The sequence below is a fragment of the Buteo buteo genome, chromosome Z (genome assembly GCF_964188355.1).
Source record: "Buteo buteo chromosome Z, bButBut1.hap1.1, whole genome shotgun sequence".
Taxonomy (NCBI): domain Eukaryota; kingdom Metazoa; phylum Chordata; class Aves; order Accipitriformes; family Accipitridae; genus Buteo; species Buteo buteo.
Genome location: NC_134204.1, coordinates 25,151,343 through 25,165,435, shown reverse-complemented (window position 1 = coordinate 25,165,435; position 14,093 = coordinate 25,151,343). Strand labels below are relative to the sequence as shown.

General features: G+C 41.0%; 1 protein-coding gene across 3 annotated transcripts in view; it reads right to left on the bottom strand.

Annotated features, from left to right (window-relative positions):
* Positions 1–8,903: 8,903 nt before the first annotated feature.
* PIK3R1 (phosphoinositide-3-kinase regulatory subunit 1) overlaps positions 8,904–14,093 on the bottom strand; it is a 60,624-nt gene continuing 55,434 nt past the window's right edge. For all 3 annotated transcript variants that reach the window (XM_075020315.1, XM_075020314.1, XM_075020316.1), the window contains 2 exons: positions 13,909–14,079; positions 8,904–13,479 (listed from right to left, as the gene is read on the bottom strand). In XM_075020315.1, coding sequence (XP_074876416.1) covers positions 13,290–13,479; positions 13,909–14,079 — 361 coding nt within the window. In that variant the 3' untranslated portion in view covers positions 8,904–13,289. The remainder of the gene's footprint in view (positions 13,480–13,908; positions 14,080–14,093) is intronic.

Here is a 14,093-nt window from a genome sequence, read left to right as displayed (position 1 = left end):
ACATTAAAAAAAGAAATCCCTCCTGTGGGAACAATATTTAAACAAAGTTTATAGTTCATATTCAATGGACAGAGAGCTCAAGAAACTCGGGCATCTGTAAGAATATTTTCCATTGCAAATATCTTTCAGGTACACTGGGTGCATGCAGTCAGGCACACAAGGGAAACAGGTTTCTATGACACTAGTACAAAAGCACTCTACAGGAACTGGTGGCAGCAAAATTAAAACAGAGTGATAATTTACACTTTCTCACTTACAAATGCAGTATCATCAGTGTTAGATAAATTATTGAAAAAGTTATCAAATAAATTGCCTAGTGGATATGATCACCATTTTGCTGGTTGAACAGCATTTGAACACATGTTCCTCCAATACCCTCCAAAAGGGATTATTTGAGTGAAGTTTTAATGTGACCTTCTTCTACTGAACTTTCTTCAATGAATACCCTTGGTGTAATTCTATCACCTGCTCAGGATTTTTGCAGTTTGATATTGCTCCCATGCCAAGGGTAGGAGAAAACTTTCTCCTTTACCGGACCATGCATGTCTTCAAGGCTAGGAGGCCTGACCAGTGACTTCTGTTCAGTCACATTATAAAATGTTGGCAAAGAAAGCAGAAACCATTTAAAAATATTTTAGCTTAGCAAGTAGGCAGGGCTAATCACTTTAACAGTAAAAATAGTAACCTAAATGGCAGCCAAATCTGCCTATAGGGAGTGAAGATAATTGTGGGGAGATTCTTGTGCTGGGATTAGATGGAGTCAGTGAACCTAAAGAGATTTTTGGCACACACCACCCCATCAGGTATATTTGTCCATTTCTAGTTTACATGAACTTGTGCTGGGATTGGAGTAGTCTTGAGTGAAGGGGTTTGAAATGAAGACCCAAGGGTCTTTACTGAATTGGATCTTCCAATCAGTTAACAGTTAGTTACACTGTGGTACATTTTTAGAGCCATAAAAACTTCTAATACATTCATTGGCCTTTTTGTTACTGCTGTGTTCAAATGTTCATGTTTCTGATCCAAAAGACTAGGCAGTATTGAGCTTTTCAGGAAAAACAAGACAAACCAAAATTGAGGATCTAAAATACCTTTGATTTCTGAGTGGATAAAGTACAGTTATGAGAACACCAGTCCAGTCTGGTTTCTGTGTCATACTCAGATCTGGCTGGGTTTGGTTTCCTGTTCTGTTTTTAAGTTACATCTGTTCAAAGCAGAAAGTTTGTGATTTCTACAATTGCATGAGATGGTTTCTCATGGCGGAAAAACCTCCCAGACTTTGGTCCTTTAGAATCCAGACACAGACTCACATTGCAGACCAATTAGGCCTTGAAATGTGAGTATTGATCTAAAAGTAGTTCTGATCTAGATGTCACTTCTTGAGCTATAATACTCAGTAAAGAACCAAGAAATCAAACTGCTTAGAGAAAAACACCACCATCTTTAGAGCTATACAACTACCTGTCTCAGCCTAAGCCTGCTTAGTTTTCAGGAAGCTTGAGGCTTCATGCATACATATGGAGTAACCACTGGAGCAGGGATGTGAATTCAGTCTTCCCTTGTCCTGGTGAGTACCATAATGGCTGGGCACTAAAATCAGTTTTCTTTATCCTAATGAATATTTTTACTTATATGGAGTAAACCTACCAGTGGATTGAAGCTAACTCTTCAGTCTGGTGGGAGAAGTGTTCACCTAGGATGCCTTACCTCTGACTTCAGCCACTGCTCTCCAGAGACTCCCCTAGACCTCACATATGCTAAGTGACTACTGGCATGGTCACTGTAGGCTAACAGGCTATATTAGATGGAAAATGGAGTCCTGTTTTAATTTTGAACATTGATAGATTCTTTTGAATCCATAAGCCTTGTGAGGGTTTCATATCAAACAAGTGAGGTTTTTTTAATGAGAATTGTCCTTGCAGAACTATTCTTAATCAACTCTAGCATGTGCATGCTGAACCTTACATTCCTAGTCTTTTCCAAGGTCCATGACTAGATTAATTTCTAGGAAAGGATGGAGAACGACGACACGTTGTGCTGAGTGGGCCATTAACATAACACAGGAATGTAGCCTTGGATTATTAAATGCATCAGCACTAACAAATACATCAATAACTTTAAATTGATGAAGATGTTGGGCTGGAAAATTTTGCCCTTAATGATCTGCAGAGCACAATTAAACAGATAAGTTAATCTGGGGTTTTAGAAGACTATGTGAATAGAAAAGCTAGTCATTAACAGTCTTGTCATATTTCTCTGCCTTGACCCTTCCCCTTGCATTCAAGTAGGTGTCTCAGGAAATTGATCCACTGAAAATGGGTAGCTCAGGAAAATACTGGAAGAAAAGCTTTTTTACAGGTCTCATGGTCCCTCTCTCACAGTGGGAGCTAGTTCTCAAAGCTCCAGAGCCAGGTTTGCTTCAGAAGCTACAGAGGTGAAAGTGTAGAGAGACTTCAGATGTGAAGTATCTGCTGGCACTGATATCCACAGGTAGCCATTATTTTTCTCGTAGGGAGCATACAGTCAGCTATTTCAGCTTCAAGACTGTACAGAATAGAGCTGACATTAAAAAAAAAAAATTAGAAGAAACCAGCTGCCTAACTTGTGCTGATGCTTTTTGTGAGCTAAAAAGCTTTGATGACAGCTCAAAGTAGAAAACGTACATGTTGAATTGGGCATGCATCTGTCAAGGCTTACATATGTATTACCACATATGGAAGCACTTTCTTTGAGTTTCTGCTGTCAGGCATGTTCCTCAGGTGCATTCTGATTTCATCTCAGGGCATAAGCTAGCTACTACCTTCTCTTGCAGCCCCATTGCCACAGAAAACAACCCAGGTGTGTGGGTGGGAGCAACTTTGGCCTACTTCAGCTGGTTCCCCTGTCAGTGGCTGGAATACTAAGATTTGAGGACAGCCAAAAGGTCTTTGTTTTTTGACTGGAGGTGAATCCAGCAAATCTGATCTAGAAATCATAGATACATACAATAAGGATGGGATGCAGTGATGGAGCTGTGGTAGACTCACTTTCTGAACTCCAGAGTGTCTTTTCTGGAAAACTCCTATAGCAGTCTGTTTCACTCATGCAGCGGGGTTACTTGTTTACTGAGGCATTGACATGGATTTCTCAGGCTTCTCAAGTTGCTTTTCACTAATTTTATATCATTTCCAAGGGATAAATGAATTTTAAAAATGGGGGTAGTGTGGAATTTTGACATTAACATTATTCATTGACACAGCCCAGCTAAGAAGCTGAATACATTCTCAATTAGTCAGCTTGTCTTCAGTCCTGAGGCCATGTTACTGGTTGTATTCAGCTAAGAAATGTCAGGTGAGCCCAGGTGTGCCTGCAGGTATTGTAGTCACAGTGTCTGCAGCATAGACATGCTGAGGAAGCATGTGCATTCACATTGCTATAGATGTTCTGAAAATAAGGGAGGGAAACCTGTTCATTTAATTGCCACAGCTAACTACCTTCCCCAGTAAAAGGAGCTGTCTTGAACCATCTTAAGAGGATGTGCTCTTCTGTATGTGACACCAAAAGGAAGATTCTTGCGAAAAAAATTTCTTACCAAGACTTTAGTAGCCATCCCTTTCCCTTCCCTGCTGCTCCTGTCCTCTGAAAATGGCTGTTTTGAGCCAGCATTACCCAGGAGCTGTCACACACAACTGGCCAGAAGGGTGCACATGCACCCAAGTGACTTGTGCTAACGAAGACAACTTGGGTCCAGCCTCTGGCTGTACCATGCTGGAAGCCCATGTGGCCCAGCCAGATAAGAGGCATTTTCTCCACTGGAGAACTATGGACGAGACCTGGCTTGTCTGTGCCTGCCAAGATTACAGTGGGAAATGGACAGACCATTACAAGATTTCAGTTTTAGTAACACTGTTATTGATAACAAAGATCAAGACATTTCAAAACATCAACACCATTTAATGGTGTGTATTTTTACACCATTTGGACTTTTTTTCTTAATCAGTTTGTCCTCTCATCCCCTCTGAAATACTTACAGCCCTGCAGAAGGGTGGTTGTGCACATTTATTCACCTGCTAGGTCAGTCTGTCTTCACCGAGGAGCATTGTTCTTTTGTTCAGAAGCCTACAGTGCCTACCATAAAGAGGTGCAATGCTGTGAATCCATTCTGAGGATCTTACTCACATATCCTGAGGACTCCTGCTGCTCATGAGTTGTTTGACAGTACATGCCTTTCTTGTTTACATTGCCTGTTATCAGTAGAACAGCTGTTTGCATAACAGCTTCTCTTCTTTCATCTCAAGTATCCTGAAGCTTCTCCCCAAAATGTTGTTCCTGCCTTAGACCTGTCACTGCATCTGCTCTAGCCACTGAGGCTATGCAAGGCCAGATCTTCCATTTCACTGGACAGGGAAACTCCCCATGCAGTCTGCAGAACCTTCTCAGCAGAGCATTCTCCACTGAAAGGTTTGGTTTAACTGGGGGAGGTATGCATATACTCCTGTACCCCCAAAATATCGTGGGGCCTGCCACCTTCTTGAATTTTCCACATAGTAGGTGCATGGGAATTTCATACAGCTGTCCTGCCCTGAGGTAGAGCGCAGTGGGACTGGGAGGTAATTTGACTGAAGTCCTTCCTATCTCAGCTTTATTGTCACAATACCCCACCCTGTGTTCTTGGCTATGGATCAACTGGAAGGAAAGAAAGTCAAGTTCCCTAAGTTTCCTCTGGATAAGAAAGGAAATACAGATGTGGTGACTAACAAACTGATCTCACTTGGAAAAACCAGCAACGTCTTCTTCATATTTGTCTTTTCAGCTGACCACATGGCTGGCAAGAGACCAAATTATCTCCCAAAAGACAGGTCTACAGCTTTCACATAGACAGGCCATTGGAAGGCACTGATAAGCCAGGCCTGAGACAGTGCCAGGGTTTGCCCTGGAGCAGGCAAAGAAACCGTCAGTATCCTGGCATTCCTGCTTATCTGCATTCCTCTGCTTGGAGTCCAGCATTACAGCTCCAAGGAGGATATGGCCCAGCATCTTTCTGAATGTGTCTGCCACCTTCACAATTCTTATGAAAGACCCAAATTCTATAAACCAGCTGAACTTCCAGCCCCAAATTAATTGTCCTTTATCATTATGCCTAAGAGCAGAAGATATTGCAGCTGGTACTGGAAAGATTAAAACCCAACTGCCTATCAGCAGGGGAGAGACAGCTCATTTGACCTTAGCCACCTTAAAGTTGCATGTCTAGCGTAAGCCATTTGCCTGGGCTCCCCCTTCAGTCAATGGAGTGATTCCAGAGCTGATTCACCACATCCTAAGAATAGTGCCTGAGGTAGGTGGGGTGAATCACCCTGGGGAATTGCCTGGCTCTCTCTGTGAAGAGAGCTTTGCCAGATGGCTTTGATGACAAGCCTTTCTTTTAGGTGCTTAAAATTAGATGAGATGAATCCCACCTCAAAATGTTCAACCTCACTATCTTTCTGAAACAGGGAAGAGCTGCAAATATTGCATGAGCATATGAAGAGCCGCTGTTTTTAAGTGGCAGCCTTTACCCAACAGAATAATAATCCTGCACAGGTTTCACAGGGAAGGTGGAAGGTGCCTGGAGCCCCAGCATGGTGCAGTCTGTGTCCCTGCCCAGAGAGTGTGGTGAGAGGTGCGAGGCTGTTCCCTTCACCTCTGCCCCCTGGTATGGCATGGCTGGCTCCAGCTCTGACAGCTGCTGGATTTGCATTCCTTTCGTATTTCCACTTCATGCTCTTTCAGGTCTCTACTCCCATTCAGCCTCACAACATAAAAGCTGCCAAGAGTTGCTATACCCACCTTTTAGATAGGTAAAGCTTACATGTCATTGCCCTGAGTGCAGAGATAGGCCTGAGGGCACATGAAAGGCAGCATCAGTATGAAGCACTGCCATGGGTGCTGGACAGGCAGGTGCGATGGATCACCTTGTCACACAAACCAGCCACACGATTCCTTGCAGGAAGGTCACCAAATGTTGACTCTGGATGTGTCTGTTTCACCTAACATCCTGTGGACAAATCTGCCGAATTACTTCTGGTAGTAGCAACACTAAAAAAAAAGAAAAGGAGTAATCCAGCACCCTTCACAGAACGTTGTTTTACACCAAGCATAAGACATGTGGAAAAATAAAGTAGCCATGTAGGAAACAAACATTTATAGAGGAAGAAATGCTCTCCGGTATGAATTAATTTTCTTTCTTCTTGGGCTACAGTCTTCTAACAAGTTAGGAATACCAGGCACACAACAGTGAAATCATTACCTGAATTAACTACATTCATGTCCTGTTTGTTCAAAGACCTGAGGATGGCAAGTTTTAGATCCTTTTGTGTGCTACCTGTTAAGTTTTTCTCCTGTCAATATTTGCACATTTAAATCAGTGGCCTAAAAGCCTCCTTTTTCAGTATGCAAAGGTAATTTCTTCATAGAGGAAAGAACGGTACAACAAGAGGTGTCCTTGCATTGCTGTTCTGGCAGGAAACATGGCCTGGGACAGCCATGGATAAAAACCTGCTTTTTCAAAGAACTGTCAAAAACGTTTCTGGTTATCCAATTGCTGTTCAGAGGTTAAAGTGCTGGTCCATGCAAAGATTATCCAAAGTTTGAATAGCGGCTGATCAACTGATGTCTGTTTACTCAGAAGGTCCCTACAGAGTTTCTATTTTTGGTAGTCTGTGTATTTGAGGACACAAGTCCTCAAAGGGATTAAAAAAACCCCCACCAGAACCATGTCCTCAGCAGCACTCCCACAGATCATGCTTTTTGTTGTTTCAGAGGCGATAGGAAAGGCCTAGTGCCTTTTGTACAGCCCACGTCTGACGGGAAGCATGTCTGACCCCGCTCCCCCACGTGCCGTCCTGCAGGGAAAGCAGAATTTTTAGAACGCTTATTTTTAGCCTTCTTTCCAGCCAGGGATGCTGGCAGGACCTCACTGTGTGCCATTTCCTCAGTTTCCACCCTCTAAATGAGGGCCCCTGTGGGGTGTCAGGCCCCTGTGGGGTTTCATGACCCTGGGGCAAATGTTAGGTGTATCCTAAACATAAATGCCATCACAAAAGGGTCCCTGTGCGAACAAGAGGGGCTCTTCCCCGTGGTGTAAGGGAGGGCCGCCTCTGCGGGAGGCCATCATGGGCAGTGAGAGGCAGCCCAGGGCCTCAGCAGGGCTGTCCCACAGCCTGCCATTTTGTGCCTGGCTGCCCCCACCTGCAGCCATGGGAGGGCCTGTGTTTGTGCACGCAGAGATGTCTACAGGCACCCAGTCGGGCCCTGCCTGCCCCCCCTGTGTGGCCTGTCTGCTTTACGAAGCCACCCTTTCTCCCTGGCCAGCTGACCAGTGCTGGCGTACAATTTACAGTGGGCCCAGTCTATTCGCTTAAGAAAGCCCCTCCCTGGGCAGCAGGGAAGCCCGGGGGCCGGGGCTGGGGTGGGGTGTGATGCTGGAGGCTGGGGGGGAAGGAGACACCACCCGTCCCATCAGTGAAGCCCAGAAAAGGCAGTGGTGAGAAGTTTTAAAGTTTCCTCTTCCTTTTTGGCTTCGCAGCTCAGACAAAGGGATTTGTGTGAAGTCACTCACACACGACTTTGCACAAGTCAAGTACCTTGGGGAGAAAAAACACTACGACGAGCATTCCCAAGCCTTTAAACATATCTCACCCCCTTTTTCATATTCCCTGTGAGAAATGACCATCAAGACTTAGCAAGAGAGCAGAGAGGGAATGTGGGGGTGTGTTTGTCTGCAGATAGCAAAAATAGAATGACATTTTTGCAAAGTATTTTTCCAGTCTGCCAAGAGTGATTTCTATACAACATATGATACAGGCAAGAAATCTGCAGGTCTGTAGATTTCTGCAGATTATGATCAGCCAGTCTTAATTTCTCTCAATAGCTGGTGATGGACAATGTGTGATTTATGACCTAGGTAACCTGATTTTCAGATGTTTAGCCCTATGGCTGCAGAAGATTTGTGTTGCTTAACATCGGTTCAGGGAGCAGGAATAAGATAAACTTGGTGTCTGTTGAAAAGAATCAGCTTACTCACTAACAATAACTGCAACCTATACTTTCACTGGAGATCTAGCCTCACTTTCTATTAAGCCAGCTAACAATATAATACCCTTTAATCTAAGTTTCTTATAAGAACGTCTAAGGGCCAGTGACAATGTTGTGATTATTAAAAATTATTTTAAGCCTGTGCTACCTGAGTACCTCAGTCAGGGGGTATTATGTGACTAGTGTGAGCAAAATGTGGGCAGATTTTGGAATGGAAACGTTGGACAGAATGGGAAGAGGAATCTCTTTCTGCTTCCAGAGTGGCTGGCTGACTTCTGTGGAGGACGTCTCCTGGGGCAAGATATGGATGGGCTCAAAGAAGTCAGATACCACATACCAATAACGAGGGGAAGAAAACAATGCTCAGAATTGGTCTTGCCCAATCACCTCCTTACTTAATCCCTCTTTTGCATTCTCACGTTGGTTTTCACTATTAGATGCAGCCATGAAGCTGGTAGATGACTTCTAGCTATGAAGGCTGACAGGCTGGCTTCATGGAAACCACTGACAAAACACACACTGATTTCAGAAGAACCAGAACTTCATCTGAGTGTAATAGGCAGATCACAGATCATGAATGTCGTGCTGTTTTCGCAGGAGTATGAGATGACCAGGACTGTCATTTTGGCACTGTTTGGCATGAGACTATTTTGGAGCTACTCAACTACTCCATTCAGTTCAATACATAGGATGGCTGTGAGTCAGCTGAAATTATTTGCTCCCTGGTTCCCTCTAATAATATGAGCATTTGGGTCTCATTTTCAAAGTAGGCCACATACAGACAGGAAGAGTTGGCCAAGGATGCTGGTAAATAACCATCTCGGTCCTTAGTGAAGCCTCAACAACTGAAATGCAGTTTCAAAACAACTTTTATTTTGCTTGAAGACTTATTACAATTTTTAAAGCAACTTAAAAACAAGACACAGCTCCATCAACTCTATAGCTTGAACAAAATTTCAAGGAGGCATGTTTTCACTGTTGCCTTGTAAAGGCAATTTACAACCCACTTTACCCTCCACCTCCTCAAAGACCATTTTAAAACAAAGTAATCTTAATGTTTTAAAGACATTTAACAGAACAGAGCTTTATTTTTAAAAACAAGAATAAAAAAAAATAGCAGCATCTTGGGCAGCTAATGCAATCTCATTAGGACAAGTGCAATGTAACGTTACCAACTCCCACAGTGCAGTTTAGTCTTCAACTGCAGTAAATACAACATGATTCTACACAAAAAATTGCATTTTGGAACCTTGTCCCATGGGAGGCATTGTGCTTTGAGCTGCCCATTTCTAAAGTGACCCTGAAAAAAAATAGTATCAGGATTCACTTTCCCAACTTAATACCATGCATAGCAAAAGCACTGTGTGAAAATTGGCAGAGGTTTTCCCCATTAGAAGCATCTGAATGTTTTCCCAAGCGTTATTATTTCATTGCCAATTACAAGACAAAGCCATTTCTTCACTACAGAACAGTTGACACCAAATAGAAAATGTGAAGATTTGGTTTTACAGATTGCTTGACAAGATTTCTTAGATAACTGAACCATACAGACAAGCTTTTTTTTTTTTTTTTTTTTTTTTTTTTTAAGAAAATATCCAACAACACAGAAACTCAGTTTTCTAACTGTATTTGGAAACATGCTGCACCCACAAAGGTCTAGTGTGCATGTGTGTGTGTCTTTAAACACAGTTAATGATATCACTTACTGAATTCAGCAAAATGATCATGTTTGGTGAAAATGCACCTATACTGGGATCTATTCATACATAAACACAGTAAGTGTGCACGCACGTGCACAGATATATATCCCCAAATCTGCAAATTCAAATTTCAACTTAAGGAAATCAGAAACTTCTAATTTTGCTTGTGGGTTTTGGTTCTCTGTGTTACGTCTTGTACCTTTCAAAGGCCTTGTGAAAGTGCTGCTGCAGCGCAGCATAACTCAGGGATTTAAAGTAAAACAAAATTTCCCCAAACCAAAGAAACGTAACAAAACAAATCCCACCCTTGAATTGTATTAGATGGAAAACTATATGTCAATAGAAATACAGAAAAGCACTGTGTTTCTTCAGTTATATCCACGTGCTTTTTTTCTGTGTATATTAGTCTGTTTGAGATCAAATCAAAACTGGAGTGAACAATATGGTACATTAAGGACAAACAACTCTGCAGTGAATAGGGCCTTTGGCAGGACTTAGCTCTGTGCATTAAGGAGGGAGGGAAATGCAGAGGCCACACAATACATAAGTACCAGTGAAAACCCACTCATGCCAATTTGAGGGCGTAAGTGATCCTTGCAGATTGCACAGACCCTGTGTAGGCAGAATATCCCCTTAAGAAGCCATAAGCACTAATCCTTACAATATAGTGCTTATTTCTCATTGTTGCTTGTGCAAGAAAAGCAAGTGTCAAATTTGCACACACACTATTTTTTTTCCTCTGCTACAGCCACAGATGAAGAGAAGTTGTACAGCATGACAGGAACAAATGATACTCCATCCTAGGCTGGGCATACTAAGGATATGGCCCACTAACATAGCAGAGGTTTTATTAATATGAGGAAAATTAGATCCAAATGCCTTAACTACGATAAAATTTCTTGACAAATGCTACGTGAAACATCAATTCAGATTACATATATTTTGCTTATAGAGAAAAAAATACAATTTTACTCTTAAAATACTTAACATTCAAAAATTAATATATGTCCAAAGAATATCTTGAATTGCTACAAGTGTTAAATTGTTGTATATTGAACTAATTTGTAACTTCAAGCACAGTAGTATAACTGGCATGCTAGAGTAGTTGTTGGTGCTTTTCATAGTAAAAACCAGTTATTAGTAAACCAAATTTACATGGTCCTACAGGCCTGAAAAGAGTGTGGAATGAGGAAGGGAAGGGATGAAGACTAAACTTCTATTCAGAAAAAGCATTCAGAGTAATTTTATAAGTGGTGACTATCTTGAAACACTAATGTTGGTTAAATCTTGTTTCCTGATATAAATTCTAGTACGAAAATACATCTGTAGGAAACCAAAGACAACCCACCCAAAAAAAAAAAAAAATCACAAAATCAAAATAAAATCAAATGCCTTACGGCCTCAGAAATGAAGGAATAATGTAAAAATTAAAAGATAATATAAAAACTACTGGAGACTGGCAAATTTCTTATTATTTCCGATAGCTTAATAAGCACTGCATACTTTGAATTAAAACACATGTGTCTCTAAAACAGAGCTATTATGAGAGAGCTCCATGGGTCTTACTCTTTTGATTGTGTGTGCAGCTCTCTTTAATAGTAATGAGTCTTGCCTTTGCATCTTGGAGGAAGAATCAATTCATATGTTCACTTAGTCAAAACTTTTCCAAGATGTCTGTGAACTTCATTACTTTATCAGTTTGCAATGTATGAATTTCCTCGGTGGTAAGGACAATAAATAACCATTGCAAACCACCCACAGTGAATTGTCCCAGTATTCTTAATAAGTTTGCTTTAATGGGATTCATGTGTTGTTTCCTTTAACTAAACCATAATTCTGTAAGTCTCTGGTGCCTGAAATTATAGAAGTGTTCACTTTGATATTGCCTCAGGCTAAAAACTTATGAAAATAAATCCAAAATGTTAAATATGATAGCCTAATCATTTTCAAAACAGACATTTTCCAGTCTTAATTAACTCTATGTTGTATCCAAACGTTCTCAGTAAAGGTAGGAGCTTTTTTTTCCCAATACTACTCCAAAAAACAAACCTAGGCAACAGATTAGAGAAACTTCCTTCATATGAAATGAAAATACCTTTACATGCTGACAAAAATTCTGCCACTGTCTGTCAAGAAGTCATTTATTTACTATGAAGAATGGATTCATTCTGAGATCCAAACTATCTACGGCAGTAGCCAAATTTCCTGTTTTTTCTGCAATGACTATCAGAGAAGGATACACAATTTTTCGTCTTCCAAATCCAAAGACAATCATGATATAAGTTCAAAATGCTTCAAGAAGCAAACATTGCGTGGTACCGTATTCTAAAGATATCTCTGAAACAATATTGTTGGACTCAGTGATATTTTGTAATGTCCATGTATTTTTAATTGAATAAAGCAGCTTTGAAGCTTATCAGGCACTGCCCAACAAAATATTTAGTCAAAAAAAATTACGAACTTTTTAAATTTTGAGCTAGTTGCTCAATATTCTATAGAAAGAAAATTGTAAAATATTTCATAGTTTTAATTGTGAAGCCAACTCTTGCTGGCTTCCTGTACATTTTAAAAAAAACCACAAACAACAAAATGAATAATAAAAAATAATGATCAGAAAAAATATTCTCAGGCAAAAGAAAGAAAGAAAAAAGAAGACAAGGAAACAAGAAAGAAAAACAAACTTAACCTGTAGATATGCTTGAGAGAAGACTACAGCCTAAAGAAAATTCAGTATTGCATAGCATGGTCTAAGAATTCAGCTTTCAGCAAACAGAAAAGGGAAAAGAGAAGCAGTTTGGTATTGATAGTTTCCATCAATGATAGTTAGTCATCCAATACTATGTACATTATTATATACTGTATGCCATTGAAAGTCCTGTTTTCTTCAGTCTTAAATATATTCTTAAAACAGGATTTTTAAACGTCTAAACAAAACACTTCCTGGCACTTTGCTATTACAATTACTCTGAACAACATACTGTAACTGAAGTCCTTTTAAAGTGTCCCTTAGAAATGAAAGTGCCATTCTGCTACATATCATTCACCAGAAACCAAAAAATCCACAATGCTGTGTGTCTGGATCCACTGAGTGCAGCAACACCAAATCCAAGCCAGGTCGTGACCATGAAATTCCAATAACCAAATGACAAAGACATCTTATACCTTGTGTCTGGAGAATCCAATGTTCTAGCTGGTAAAGCTTGAGAAGTGGTCGTAAACAAGCACCATGGTTAAAGGCCTCTATGTCCCTGCAGGGAGATCAGGTTTGGATTTCTTTCTTTTGTGTTTTTCTTTTCTCAATAAAAAAAAAAAAAAAAAGCACTTCAGATTAGAAACATACAGGTCACAGCTTAGTACTGTGATCTCTGCCACTGCAGATGTGAAGGAAAGCTCTAGTCCCATCTGAAGACAGATAGCTTTGATACTGCAGCTCAAATTCTTGAGTAAGGCTGAAAGGAGCCTTTTCTCTCCAGAGGCCTCAATGTTGTCAAATCCTTCCTTTAGAAAAAAACCAAACAACCCAGAGTATTAAGATCTTCATCGCCTCTGCTGTGCATATACCGGGTAGGCTAGTGTGACATTGAGAGAGTCATTGTGCTGCACAAGTGATGTGTGTTGATAATGTAGCACCAGTTCTTTGAGCGAGTTGTACAAGTTATATGGCTCTGCAAATCCATACCCAGTAGGTGTTTTGTTTATCACACAGTGCTTTACTTCTCCATCCACCCTAAAGAGGAAAAAAAACCAACCAGTTTTTAGTTTGTCAGTACAGTAAAGTTAAGCTAGAAAATAAGGTATTGGCAATAAATCTTAAGATGCTAGTCACTACATAGAATTCCTGTCTTCTGTGGTGGGATAATGGTAAAAGCCTAGGTTAAACCCAAATTCCCAGACGTTGTGTTAGCTTAGGGAGGCAGGAGATAGGCATGACATAGCAGCTGCACACAAAGGAGTGCATCTGTGTGAGGCTCATCTGTGGGAGTGGCAAAGGTTTGAGCTGTGTAGGAAATGGAGCAGCAATAAGGATGGCCTCAGGACTTGTTGGTCTGCTTCTAAGGTCCAATGGGATCCATGCATATGCAAGTGTCTTGCTGCCCCTGGCTCAAGGTAGGTCCCTCAAATGCTGGTTACATCATTCACAAATTAGGGTACATACACAACAGAGCAGGCATAGCAGCCTTGTTTGCTGCTCTCTCGAACAAGGAATGTTCCATCTCGCTTTCCACGCAGCAGATTTTCAGCTTGGCTTCTGTTGATATTTCCCACATTCCACGTTCTCTCATCATGATGGGGCAAGTCCTCATCATCTTCCACCATAGAGTATTGGCTGTTGAAATAGGA